General features: G+C 42.9%; 1 protein-coding gene across 6 annotated transcripts in view; it reads right to left on the bottom strand.

The window, feature by feature from the left end:
* Positions 1-14,359, bottom strand: part of satb2 (SATB homeobox 2) — a 55,389-nt gene that overhangs the window by 39,206 nt on the left and 1,824 nt on the right. For 4 of the 6 annotated variants that reach the window (XM_067516237.1, XM_067516241.1, XM_067516242.1 and 1 more), the window contains exons 1-2: positions 9,400-10,106; positions 243-458 (exon numbers count right to left, since the gene is read on the bottom strand). In XM_067516237.1, coding sequence (XP_067372338.1) covers positions 243-414 — 172 coding nt within the window. In that variant the 5' untranslated portion in view covers positions 415-458; positions 9,400-10,106. Of the gene's footprint in view, positions 1-242; positions 459-5,923; positions 6,069-9,399; positions 10,107-14,359 lie in introns of those variants that run through there. The other 2 variants (XM_067516239.1, XM_067516238.1) reach the window with 2 other exon arrangements.

The raw sequence follows: 14,359 nt of genomic DNA, 5'->3' as shown, positions 1-14,359 counted from the left end.
AGCCCTGAGCCAAACTCAACCCATGGCAAGGATGTAGCTCGTCGGGGAGCCAAACGCTTCCTGTCAGGTTTGTACCGTAAGAGCGGAAAAAACTCTTACACCCGAGAGTCAGTAATGTTTTCTAGTGTTTTTTTTTACATTTCTTAAAGGGAGATTTAAAAACTAAACACACGGATGGAAACATCATAAGTAAACAAGAAATGTTCGCTTTTATGGCGCAGGCATCTCTCGGCCTTGCTTACCTCCTAAGGGTCTGGGTGGGGCTCCGTTGTGGCGTAGACGTGGCCCTGTGGGGCTCCCGTTGAGCTCCAACCGGCCTTTCTTCCCTGGCGGTGGGAGACCGCTGAGGTCTGGGCTGCCTGCCCTCCGCTCAGGACTGTCCTGGGTGATGGGACTCTCCCCTCCTCTTTCCATCCTCCTCCACACCCCCAGAGGAGCTCCAGGCAGCGAGAATGAGTCTGGAAGAATTGCACAGGAGTAGAGGGGAGAGGGATATACAAGCTGTGTGACAAGGTGCCTGATTTTTATTATTATTTTTCAAAAATCCCAAATAAGGCGAAACCCAACAATTGTTTGCAACAATTGTGTTTGTAAAGCCTGGTGTACCATTTCCGTTGTTGTCCATCAACTATTAAAAGCCCGTCAGTGACACACAGCGATACACTGCTTGATGAAAGTAGACACTAACTTACACCATATTTAATCATCCACAACTGAGAGTAGTAATATTTCCAAAATGCTACAATGGCAAGTTGTTTGAGGACATAACTTTTTTTGTTTTGTTTTGTTCTTTAGAGTTTAAGCCCAATTATTTTATTTTTTTTTCAATTTCTGACGACTGTGTTTGTAGTTGAGTGAGGCAGGGAAGGAAAATGTGCTTGTTTAAAGGGATTTGTTGACAGTATAGAAAAGATAAAACTAGTATTCTTAAATGGTTGGTAATATTTTATATTTCCCAGACACTATAACCATCAGCCAGCTGTCCCTCTTCCCCATAATGTCCACCAGTCTTTCAGTATGTGTGTGCCATAGAGCTCCACTCTCATCCATATCTAGTAAAACACACATCAGTGAAGCTCACTCACATCTTTGTTTCTAATGAGAAAATGTGGCTGATTTATTAAAAAAGAAGCAGAGAATGACCACGACTGGTTCTGATGTTTTCTCTCCCGTTGTGTTCTGTAGTGGCACCAACATCGCTATGGGCCAGTAGGTACCTGCTCTACATCCTACTAGGCTCAGTAGGTCGTTATCGTGGGATATTTTGTGCAACTACGTCCTACCACAAACAATCCACAATTAGGTTAGACACAAACAGTAGGTTAGGGACCAAACTGAAGTAGTGTCTCTCATCTCAAAGTCCGCTGTTTTGTCACCCTCCTTTCCACCTTGACCCCCTTTTGTTGTGAAAGTCTTCGTGACTGTAAATCTCCTCACCAAATGCAGCTCTGGCACCTGTAACATTAGCTCCTGTGGTTCTCAGGCAAGACACGCCACGTCTTTGATGCTGGTCAGCTTAGCACCTCGTATGGCAAATATTGTAAAGCACAAATTGATGACTGCTGTGGTAGAAAAGTGATATATAAGTTTACAGGGCTGCAGCAAAAGAACAAAGACAGACCGGCCATTTCTCTAAACAGGCATCACCTTCAGGTCAATGGGAAGAATGGGAATAGTTCTCATAGAAAGGAAATGATACTCTTAATGGAGTACTATCGCTTTTGTACTTTGACTTGAGTAAAGGATTTAAGTGGTTCTCAGGTAGCAGAGGAATTTCTTTTTATGCCATGTACTTGTACTTTCACTGGAGAACTGAGTTTGTATACTTCTACCATCTCTGCACACACTGTGTGACATTTGGCTGTGTAGCTCAGAGTGGCCCTGCCGAACCCTTGTACTCCACGACTGTATTAGCATTATTGTTGCGGCTGATCCGTGTGTGCGTGTGCATTAAATACCTATATCCTAACATGTGTGGGCACATGTGACAGTGGGAGCCTCCCTGATGAGGAATCATCAGCCAAAAGTTTAATACAGGGTAATGCCATTAGAAACGCTGCCAGGCCAGACAGGGGCCACATGCCAGAGTATCAAAGAGCAGCCAGCTCACTCAGACCAAATGGACTGCTTTTGTTTACATACGAGCCCCTGGACAATATCTGGCAGCATGTGTGACCCTCGGTGAAAAGCGAGAGATTAGAAACTGTCGGTGGAAAAAAACAGTGAGGAGAGAGAGAGAAGAGCGCAAACAAGGGAGGGTTTTCTATTAGAGTATGGAAATCAAGTTAGTGACCAGATTTGGGAGTGGAAAAACACAGGAGGGTCTGTGGACTGAGTGACACTAACCAGAAATCCAGCAGAACAAATGAGGGAGAATCCATGGTTATTGTGTGAGAGTGACATATTCCAAAGCGCTTGATTAGAAATTACACAACCCCCCCCCCCCCCCCCCCTCACTTTTTAATATTTCTGGAGCTTTTATTGCTCCAGCTGTCGTAACTCTGAACAAAAGACAATGTTTTGTGCGGTGGCTTCTCCTCCCCCTCCTCCTCCTCTGTCTTTCTGTTCCTTCTCGCCTCTTCTCTACCTTCTGTACCAGCTCTTACACAACAACACGGCTGAAAAGCGCCATGCACCGCAAAGACAGAAAAAAGAAAAACAGCCTCAATCTGAGAAGTATTAAGAGCTTGGGCAAAATTTCAAAATGAATAATAAATTAAAAACATTAGCTTTGGTCGTGATTAAAAAGTGTGGGGAGGCAAAGAAGCAAAGACCAAAAAATGCAAGTGGCAGAGTTTAATAAAAGTGGCTTAAAAGAAGGAAAACAAGTTCAAAGAGTAACACTGAGTGGAAGGCAATGAGTTTAAATGTGAATACAGTGGTAGCTATAATTCACAGTGTGAGGCTTGCTGAGAAAAAGGGAGGTTTGCAAATAAATCTAACCACTAACAATGTTGTAGCTACAATAAAGAACAACTGAATGTAATAGAACATCGAAAGAAATTCACTGGCTGCTGTCAGTTGCGATTTACAGCCAGTGCTGCTCCTCATGTCGTGGGTGCGGGTGACTCTACCTGCATTAATAAGCGGCGACTACGGAAGTAGAGCGAGGCCGAGTCTGTGCTTTTAGGATTTACAGTAGCATTTTTATTCCTTATTTTAAAATGATCCTGCAAGAATGTGTCTTTATCAGCAGCGTGTCCCATCCTGTTTTGGTTGCTGACGATCCCTATCACGACCTGGCCTCACCGACATCTCACCATCTAACCCGACACACACACGCGCTTTCTCTCTGTCTTAACAGAAACTCACAGCATCCAGCATCATCTAATCTCTCAATACATCCTGCTTCAATTTCATTTCATTTGGTATTTAATCCAAAAGATAAAGAATCTTATCGTGCTGTGCATTTTCTGTTTTTTCTCCTTTTTTTGGGGGGGGGGGGTCACTTGGTGCCCTCCCACAGATAAGACGTCCCACCTCAACAACAGCAAATATCACCACAGCACGTGATCGACAGGTGATGTTCGGCCTGATAAAACGAGTTGTTATTGTAACGAGGAAGGAGTGTAGCTGCACTTTTATAAAATTTGATAACGCTGCACTTATAAGCAGTGTAATAAACATGTAATAAATTATTTGCATATACTCTAATGCAGATGCGTTATATTCCTAATATAGGAAAGTTTTTTTCTAAATATTTATTTTCAAAATAGCGTAGTCCTATATTCAAACACAAACTAATTAAGTGAGTTGTATACAGTATCTGTGCCCTCATATTATATATTACAAGTCAGGGTGAAACATCACACAGGTCCTCAGTGGTAATTGTGATCAAAATCTAGCAACAAGCATAAACACTTTAATAATTAGTTGAGAATTAGCCGTCTGCTAATTTCATGATTCTTTGTCATTTTTCAAACAAAGCCACCAAATGTGTTTCTTTTAGGTTCAAACTTGAAGCTACACAGTGTAACTTTCTTTAAAAAATATTTTCTGAAAGTCGGACCTGCAGAAAAGTACTGGCAGCAGTGCAGAGATGATCACTTCGAAAAGGGTCTAAGCGAAGTTCACCTTTCCAACCAATTTTCAGGAATGTTGATTTTGAGTCTCGTGCCACTGTTAGCTTACGGTGCGGATTCACATTCTGGGTTTTCAGTTGAATGTGTTTGTAATTAGGCGATTGAGATTTCTTAACATTGTTTATTAATAAATAATGGTAATTAAGCAAATAGCTGGGAGGTGAATTGAAAATTTAACATCATTGTTCACTGCAGCTCCGCTAATATTGTTATACCTAATATTATATCAGACACTGCAAAACAAGTTCTTTTAGTTTTGATACTTCAGATACATTTAGCTGCTATTTCCTCTGTACTACGTGGGGACAACGGAGTATTTATACTGTTATGTGAGAACTTCTTCCATCCATCTGTTAAAGTGAAAATGTATATGTCTCTTTTGTATTATGTTAATGTTAAAGAGCTGATACTGGTTCAGATATATATGTTTTGTACTAAAGGTTTCTCATTTCAGCAGATGAAGTAAGTTTGCAGTTGGATCTAAATTATTAAATGATGGTAGGACAAAGTAAGGAAGTCGAGGTGTAGACTACAGTCTGTCCACGTTCCTCCTCAGCAACATGTAAATAATAACCAGGTTGTGGACGTGAGTGTTACAATATCACAGAAACATTCGCAGTCACAGTCAGATAAATGACAATCTGTTTTATGCAACTACTATGGGCAAGTTAAGCAAGAGGCTTTTGTAGCGAAGGCCGTCTTTAAAATGTGGGCATCATTTGATAACTGCACACACGGTGTATGACTCCACCTGTCATTAAGATAATGTACATCAGTCTTCAAACACTGAGGTTCTTATCGTCTGCATCCTATACGCACTGCATTGTTTGATAAGGTCTGCGATAGTTAGAGCAGTTAATAAAGACACGATAAGAGAAGCTGTTGCATATCTGCTTTGGAGACGGGGAGTAAATGTAATGTGTTTTTGATAAGGAGAGGGTCATGACACATTTCCCAATTTATTGCTTCTCTGGGCCAACTGTCAGACCTCTTAGAGAAACTGTCCAACAAGTTATTGAGCGTTTTCCGGGGAAACCTGCTCCTGTTTTAACATATTGAGGAAAATGAGATGAGCAAGTTGTATAAATGTAAAAAACACGAGCTCAGCTTTCAGTCTTTCTACTGTAAGAGGTTAAAAAGCATTCCGCTCTGCTTGTCCCACATGATGTTTGATACCGTGACAACCTCCTGTTTTCATGATAAGCCACTATCAAATTCCACATTATTACATGTTCCAGACATAACAAATACACACTGACCCCCCCCCCCCCCCCCAAAAAAAAGAGGGAGACACACCCAAAGAAACAGAAGAGTGGGACACAACAACAAACACACCTATAAACAGTGTGTCCACTCGAAGACATAAACACACACAAACAGATGCTAACATGCAATTCAAAGCCAGTCTAAACTCTGCAAGTCAAACAGCTGACAAACCCTGATTAGTCGTCCCGTTCACGTGACAGACATACTGCACAATGAGCCGTGCACTTTTTTCCTCCTTTTTTTTAAAGAGAAATTACACTCTCTGGTGTTTTAATTGTAGCTTCACCCTAAACAAAGTTTGGAAGTGGCATCCGGCTGCTCAAGATGAACTGTAAAAATGGAGAGTAAAACAAGTGCTGGTGCACATCTTCAAAGGTGCACTGGACCTCACTCACACACGCCCACACACACAACTTCACTGTAATCCCACTGTGAGCAGTTCTACAAGAAGCAGGGATGAGTAAACACTGCGGCTCAGAAAGCCAGAGACGTGTAACAGGGACAAGTGTGGCTGAAAACCAGGAGGCAACATTTACCCGATGGATCCCAAAGTGTTAACAAGAAGCACAACTAACCTCCAACGATGCAGAGTTGAAGAGCAACTTAACAGCAGCTCCGAGTGTCTCCTGCTCTAACTGCCTCTGCCATATCTCTGTCTTACACCATTACGATACGTGTCTGTGTCTGGTTTGCATGTTGACGGCACAGCCCTTCATTAGCAGAGCAAGACAGAAAGACAGAGAGACACAGAGAGAGGGAGAGCGAGACAGATTGACCAATGAGGGCATTATTAGCTCTGATAGCAGGCGAGAATGGGAGAGGCGTCACCTATAGGAAAATATCCAGAGATACGTGCGTCCTCCCCGTTCCAGATCCACTTTTATAGCAGGGTTATCAAGCTATTGGTTAATGCTTGGCTCTGCAGCACAGATAAAACAAAGCAGCAGAAGGAGGGGGAGGGGTAGATATTAAAAAAAAAAAAAAAAAAACATATATAGATGTATGCACAGGGAGGGACAGACATAACCAGGGCAGGATGCACCGAAAATGCTTGCTCGAACTCTTCCATCCCAATTTAACAACATGAGCAGAAATGCCACTCGGAGGGAGGAAGGAAAAATTACAATTGACAGAATTTGGGGAACAACTTGCGACCTTTTTATGTGGCTGTTTATGAGAAATGATTGGTGTAAGGGAGGTCACACTATTGTGGAGTGTGCAGTTTATGGCCATCAGATGTGTCACTGTTACGATGTGGGGTGAGCTGGTGTGAGGGGAGGGGACACGTTTGTGCCACATGACTCTTTTTTTTAAAAATATCTCTAGAGTCTTGGCTCAAACATATAGACACACACACACACACACACACACACAAAGGGGGAAACGAATGGGTTGAGGGGGTCTGAGACAGAGGCCTTCTGGCAAACACGTTTGGCTCTCTCATAAACCTCTCATTTGATAAAACTGGATGAAGAGTTTGATCAGTTTCAGCCTCGCCCTTGCAGCTGAAGGATGCACACGCACTCGTCTACACAGAGCTGCACACACACACACACACACACACACACACACGCACACACAGACAGACCGAAAGCCACACTAACCACAGCCGGCACGCTACACAGACTCTGCTTTAACACTTCCAGGGACCACACACAGCAGGGACGAATGAGTTATCAGCGAGCATCCAAATATGCACGAGGCCGAACAAGACACATTCCCAGTGATGAGGGAGCACACAGCAGCAGAGAGCATCCTTAGTGAAGCTCCAGCCCACAGAGCCTAATCTGCAGGTAACACCCACATTACACGTGAACAGATACCTGAGTGAGGACAGCTGAAAAAACTAAGGATCGGAAGACGTTTAAATTCCCACTCAGAGCGAATAAAGCGCAGATTTTTAGACTCTGCAAGAAGCTGCATGACAGGGTGAAAACATCACTAATGAGATGCTGCACGAGCTCCAAAGTGAAGCCATAACGTGCATGAGCCAGGAGTCACTAGTGCACCACCACCTCTTCACTGTATTTGGTGGCAGAAGGGGAAGAAACCTCACGCGCTTCGGCAGCTCAGTGAAAGCAAACAAAAATATGTTTCCCACTATTTTTGAACTCTTTGCACACACACACACACACACCCCCCACCCCCCCTCCCGTTCGCGTCCCGACAGACTTTGCGCGGCCCGTCAACTTTTTGACCATGTGAGCAAACTTTAAACAGACAGGCAAAGCCCGGCAAGGAGCTGGAGAAGGAAAGTCTCCCGTCACACCAAGTGAAACGAATTCGTTTTTTTCTGGTGGTTTGCTCAAACAAAATCAGACTTCGTTTTATTTTAGTTTTTACAATTTTTTTTTTCTGATGACGGCCGCCTTGTTAGCACTGGCGCGCGGTCTTTTAATTATATCAACGCTTTTTGAGTCCAAAAAAAAAAAAAAGGAAAACATTCTGCTGTAAAAAAAAATCAGCCGAAGCCGTGTTACCTGCTCAGGTGAGAAATCTCTCACCTCTCCGGGAAAAAAAATGACATTTCTGTGAAGGGAAGCTGGCATTTCACAAGCCTTGAATTATTTAAGGAAAACCCAGTAAACACGAATGTTGTTTGGATTCCTGGTGGTTTGGAGGAGCCTGCAGCTTTTTATTTAAAGGTCGGAGAGGACGGAGGCTTGAGGCTGAAGCTGAGCGGATGCTGTCACTGTGGTGACCCCACGCAGAGCGCAGCAGTAGAGGGATACACTTTACATTCATTCCAGAGAGTTGCAAAAAATTTGTCTTAAAATTCTGCTTGATTGTTGGTGCAGCCGAATTGAATCCCATTTTAATGGTCCACAGTTAAATCTGAAAGTACACGAGGATGCGGGTTTGATTTCTGGAACAATAAAGCGTTTCTGTTTGGCGCAGGACAAACTATTGCTTTTGACACGACGGTCTGCGCAAGGACTGGTTTTCATTTGGAGCTAAACGCATTTGGCTTCGGTTTCTCTTGATTACGCACAGCGGCACTCGAGGCCTCTTTGGTCCCCAACTTGTTCAGTATCTCAGATCAAACCTGAGCTCTGTCATGTCTTCACGTTTCTGGACATGTTGCACCCAGATTAAAAACGAAATAAATCTTTGCTTTAAAAAGCTCCATGAAGCCGCTGGTAAGGTTTGCGGGCTGTGTGCAGCCTGTGTCCCCAGTGTGGCAGAGGTTAAAAGGCCCTTGTAGCAGCCGTGATGTGCACCTCTGCGCTCCCTCGATATGTTTTATTCATAGCGATGTCAAAGTATTTGGTTAAATTCTGCTTGTGTTCACTGGCAAAACCTGTGACACCATTATTATTATTGTTGTTGCTGTTTTCTGAAAATAGGATTAATCCTGACACACACACACACACACACACACGCACGACCAAAACACTGCACTTATTTAAACTGTTTTTATTTAATTTATTTTTTTTATTTATTTTTTTGCCAAGGCTCCAAAATAACTTTTGAAAAGGAACAAAAACAAAGCTTTAGATATTTAGAACAATATTTAGAAACGTTCTGACATTTGACTCAAGTGAGTTTGAATAACGTGATTTTATTATCTCCACCCTGGAAAATATTCAAAATCCCTTAAATGAACGTTATTTATTTTAATAACAATAAACCGTAATTATTGAAAAATATATTTGACCTCAGTACATTTCATGATGCCAAAAACTTCGAGGGGAAAAGCATGTAAACACACGTGTTGGTTAAAAAAACCCAAAACACAAAGTATATAAAAATATGAAAGTTTTTAACTAGTATTAATAACAATGATTAATAGGGTACTATCCATGTCTACCTTCAGTATTATCCATTATTATTATCATTTATAATAACAATAATAAAAATTAATAACAATAATAATATTATTGTTATTGTTAGTTAATTTAATTTAAATTAATATGATAAATTAGATCGAATGGACGCTTTTTGGGCCAAATTAAAATGTCTGTGATACTGGATCAGTTTATTAATTTTATGTTTGTAACCAGTGTGTGTGTGTGTGTGTGTGTGTGTGTGTGTGTGTGTGTGTACTCACTGTTTACGGCGTGTCTGTAGCGCTGCTGGCCGCTGAGGAGGCTCTGTCCATTGATCAGGAGTATTGAATCCAGGGCTGGGCTTTGGTTCGGCCTCCTGGACACGACGGCGGATCACGCTGCTACTGGCGCTGCTGAATCTGGACTCGGCGCCGGATCCACAAAGAAAGTTAGTGTCGGCTGCGTGTCTGTGTTTGAGTGCGTGCGTCGGGGCGACGATAGCGCGTAAAGCAGCGGAGTGAGTGTGGAGAGGTGGACGGAGGATGCGCGTCTGTGGGGAAGTAGAGAGAGACAGAGAGACTTGTCAACGCCAGCAGCGGTCTGTCCCGGAGCCGTCCAGCCTTCTGTAGAACTGGAGCGCACACGCAAACCTGTGTTAACGCGGTCTGCACTTTTCTTTCGCCCGCCTCGTAGCTCAAACTGCGTATTTATGGCACAACTCTGCCCTCCTTTGAACTCGAGGCTTCATCCTTGAAAAACACAGAGACGGAGTGAGAAAAGCGCAAAAACAAGGCGACACATCGAGTAAAAAAACGCACCACAGGACGACGCGGGGGGGGAAACACAACTCAAAGCTGAGCGAAAAGCGAAACGCCGGTGTCCGAGTCACAGCAATAGCGGGATTTAAACGGTGCAGAGGACCGGTTGTAATCAGACTGTGTCACTTTCAATCTTTCCTGTGCCAACGGGCGCGCTGACTGATAGAGGGAGGAGAGAGGGGAGGAGAGACAAAGAGAGAGGAGAGGGAGGGAGCAGAGGGGGCGTCAAAAACTAATCTGACCCATGAAAGCCTTCTGTGGGACGGATCTTCGCAAGTGACCAGCAAAACTTTTTTTTCATAAATAGGACTTTTGAGCGAAGGCTTGAGATTCCAGACCCACAAACCTGCTCTTCCCGGGGCCTAAAAATGATGATTCTGACTTTTAAGTCATATCTTACCAGATGCGGGGTCGCAGTGTGCAGACACTTGACAGGGGGTTTGCATTTTTTAGACCCTAGCAGCGTCTCCCCGACGCTCCCAGACATGTCAGTGTCATCCCACCGATAATCCGCCCACGCACTGATACGTGTTAATAAGTAGCCTAATAATAAGTCAAGGATGAACGCGCTCTCAGGAATCTTTGTTAATGATCAACCTGGGACTTGACAGACGTCACTGCGCGGTGTCTAATAGATAAGGGAGCCAGCGAGGGTCAAACGACAGACACATTATGAAGCGTTTTCTGAATGCACAACGACCTTTTTATACGGACAGTTGTAGTTTTATGGGGGTTTATTTGTGAAAATGTCTTGTTGCTTCACACGAACAGGGGCTGAAGAATGAGACCATTTCGCTTCTTTTGCAATTAAAATCGCGCTGGAGACGTGACTGACCCTCTACAAGCGTTGTGGGGTTTTAACCTTATTAAAAATATTTTCAGCCGTCCTACTTTCACTCAGCTGTTTCTGTTCTCAGATTTGCATGTGCCCGTGCATCTGTGGCCTGTGTGACCTGTGGCCACGCGCAGCCGAATTGAGCGTAACGAACGGAGCCACAGGTTGGAAATGTCAACACTGTGCGTCAAAATGCGTCCGAGCCAGTAGGGTGGTTGGTGGGTAATGGTGCGTGTGTGTGTGTGTGTTTGGGGCGGTGTTCGCTGGTTGTTGAAAACATGGATGGGAGCTCTGCGGGGGTCCTCTAAAAGAGCGCAAAAAGAGCCATTCTGCGCGCGCACCTTTCCAAGGGAAGTAACTCAAGACTCCACAAGCCTTTTAAAATGTTGGTCCCTGTGGTCATTAGCCAATAGCATTAGTTATATTCTGTGAGAGTTAAAGCTAAACCCCCTCCGCTCTACACCTACGTGACAGAAAAGTTCTTAGTCTGAACCCAAGCTGCTTTGGAGACGCACGCCAACGCGCCTGCTCTTATTTATACAAAGGCTGCGTCTTTCCGGTCAGAGCCAAGGCACTAACCTCTCACCACATCACCTACACTGTGCCAAAAACTGCCACCATAAAGCCCCACGTGTCGTACTCACCGTGAGCGTCAGGACACGTCCGGGCAGCTGCGGCTCCCAGAGCCGCCAAGTGAGGAGTGAAGTGGAAACAGCCCCGAGTCTCGCTGCTCATTCGTCAACAATATTAAATATGACCATGACGGAGATGGTGATGTCGATGCGCCGCTTAGACTGCTGCCTACACACAGGGAAACCTGCTTTAGAGGAACGAATGCAGGCCTGATGGCAGTGATGTGGCCCAGTGTGTTTGTATGTGTGAAGGAGTGAATTTCTAACTAAACGCTTGCAGTTTATTTTCTCGTTACAGGTTGGAAATAAATTAAAATCCATTGACAGCTTCAGCTGGAAAACCCCAAAGTGTCTGCGGTTTTGGGATAAAGTGAAAAACAAGCTCCAGACTTTTCCCTTTGGTCTCGGGCAGAACACGGTTTACTCTTCACAATTTTGTGATGTCATCTTGGAATGAACTGGCCTGCATCGCACTGTACTTATTCGAAAAAAAAAAAAACATTGTAACTTCCTGCATCGTGTGCATTTCACCTCACCATGCAAAGACAATGGGCTGCAGCAGGTCTGTGAATTATTGAGGCCCGGCAGGGAATCGTTCGCCTGCAGAGCTTCTCCGCTGCATCACTTACACAACCCGCTCGCATTGTCTACTTTCCGTTTCTCGGGGGAAAGTGGGAACGAGACCAAACAAGCACAATGCCAAAAATATTGGCATTAAATATTGATCCTTGAAATGGCCTCGATGGAAAACAAATTCAGAGGACTGGAGTGAATAATTGATGGGATTCTGCACGACCCTCAGCGTCTAAAACTTAGTAGTGATTGGAGAGTAATGAGGAGCAGTAATGGTTATTAAATACACGTTTTGCGCTCAGGTAGGTAGGCTGTGTTTGCGTGCGTGCGTGAGCGCGCACCCCCCCAACAAACAACAACAGAAGCACCCTAAGGCGATATTATTCATTTCGCATTCAACAACCAGAGCGATTTATAGGAAGCGATCCGGTGATTTTAAACAGAGCAGAGCTGCAGCACAAAACTGCGTTCAAATTCAAGAAGTCAGCAGAATAATTTAGAGGAGAATGCATCTGGCTTGGATCAAGCAAAAATGGAAATTTAATAAATAAACATAGTTTTAGCCTTGGATTCACACCATGGAATCAGAGAGGCCCGATTACGCACAATAGCCCATATGCCAATCTCTCGTGCGTTTTTTTTTTTTTTTTTGGTTTTGTTTTTTTTGTTGTTGTATGATTTCCCATGTCTGTTGTCACCTTCGTGGTGTGGGACCGAGCAAACCAGAAGCATCATTTGTGCAAACAGCGCGGCTCTGTGGTGAAGAGGAAAAGACAACAACAACAGAAAAACACGAAAACTCTGGGATTAAAGCTGTGCACTAAGTGTGAGGGGAGATGACAGACGTGCGCGTTTCACAGTGACTTTCTTTGCCTTCGTGCAGAGGTGGCACAGTGCGTGCACGCATGTGGATTTCACTGTCCTCTGTGGATACGCAACCAATCAGAAATTAGACGAACGTGGATTCGTGCGAGAAATAAGGAAACGTTGCATTAACAAAGGAAAATGAGCAAGAAGTGTACACAATGAGTTTACATCATCTTGTGTGTGAGAAGTAAATATTTTACAAGAAAGAATATTTTTGTGTCATATTACTACATAAAACATGTCGGTGTGTATGGAAATGATCAGTTTTAATCTGAGATTTTCTGACAGTGCGCGTCCACAAACGCAACACGGAGCCTTTAGAGCTAAAAGTGATATCAGACATTTCTGCCTTCCAGTGTTTTCAGGCTTTAAAATAAAGTATGAACCTGAGTGAAGTGTATATTGTATTTTCTCACGGCATCGCATTTGTCACATCGCAACTTCAGGCTGCAGAAAACGACATTGATTCATGTGAATTAATGTGAAGATGAGCAGAAATGTGACCCCCCCCCCCAAACAAAACCCTGCAGAAACAGACATTTACACGTGATAAAACGTTAGAAAATTACACATTGTGATAAAGGTGGTTTTGTTGAAATAATAACCATCGTATTAAAAACTGTAAAAACCGACACACCGCCAATAACCATAATAATAATAATGTATATATAAATTGTAAAAAATATTGTTGTTGTTGTTGTTATATAAATTGAAATAATAATAATAATTATTAGTATTAATAATTCTGTAATATCTGTAGTAATATTATTGTTAATTCCAGCCGTCGGTTGTGACTCGTTTGCCGGTTTCCGGCTACATAAAGCGGCAATGATTAGAGTCACCTGTAATTGAAAACGAAATTAACTAACGCGTAACGAACAGCAGACGTATGACACAGAGCAGACCATTAAACACAAGACCTGAAGGAACATAAATACATATTTTGCAGAAGGTTTGTTTGTCGTTTGCTTGATTGCAGTGAATCAAGGCAAATTGAAGTGTAAATCTTTAAGGCCGCGATCTCACTAACTTCATTTTTTTTTCATCCATTAATACACAGATTTAATTAGGAGCCTTTTGTGCAGCTTTAATATTCCTCTGGTTGCTCTCACGTTTGGCCCAAATGGCTTTTAAAGGATGTATCTCGTTTCTGTCGCGGATTAGTTTGTCTTGTGACGCACTTTCAACCCGTTTTCCAAATTGCTTCCATACGAATCAGGCTCCATTATTGCGACTTCACACCATTTTTCACTGTGGCTGCAAAACCTGAAAGTCTACTTCAAATTATTGCACATTTTAATTCAATATTACAGATTAAAATGAAGTCTCATAGCCTATTAATAAAAAAAATTCAATTATTATTACTATTATTATTATTATTATTATTATTATTATTATTATTATTATTATTATTATTATTATTATTGATTTGTGGTTTTATTACTCCACAGCAGGTTTGTCTTGCGTGTATAACAAAATGTGATCTGAGTTTATTTACATGTTTAAGTCCCACTTT

This window comes from Channa argus, chromosome 9 (assembly GCF_033026475.1).
Source record: "Channa argus isolate prfri chromosome 9, Channa argus male v1.0, whole genome shotgun sequence".
Classification (NCBI taxonomy): domain Eukaryota; kingdom Metazoa; phylum Chordata; class Actinopteri; order Anabantiformes; family Channidae; genus Channa; species Channa argus.
This window is presented reverse-complemented; position numbering and strand designations above follow the sequence as displayed.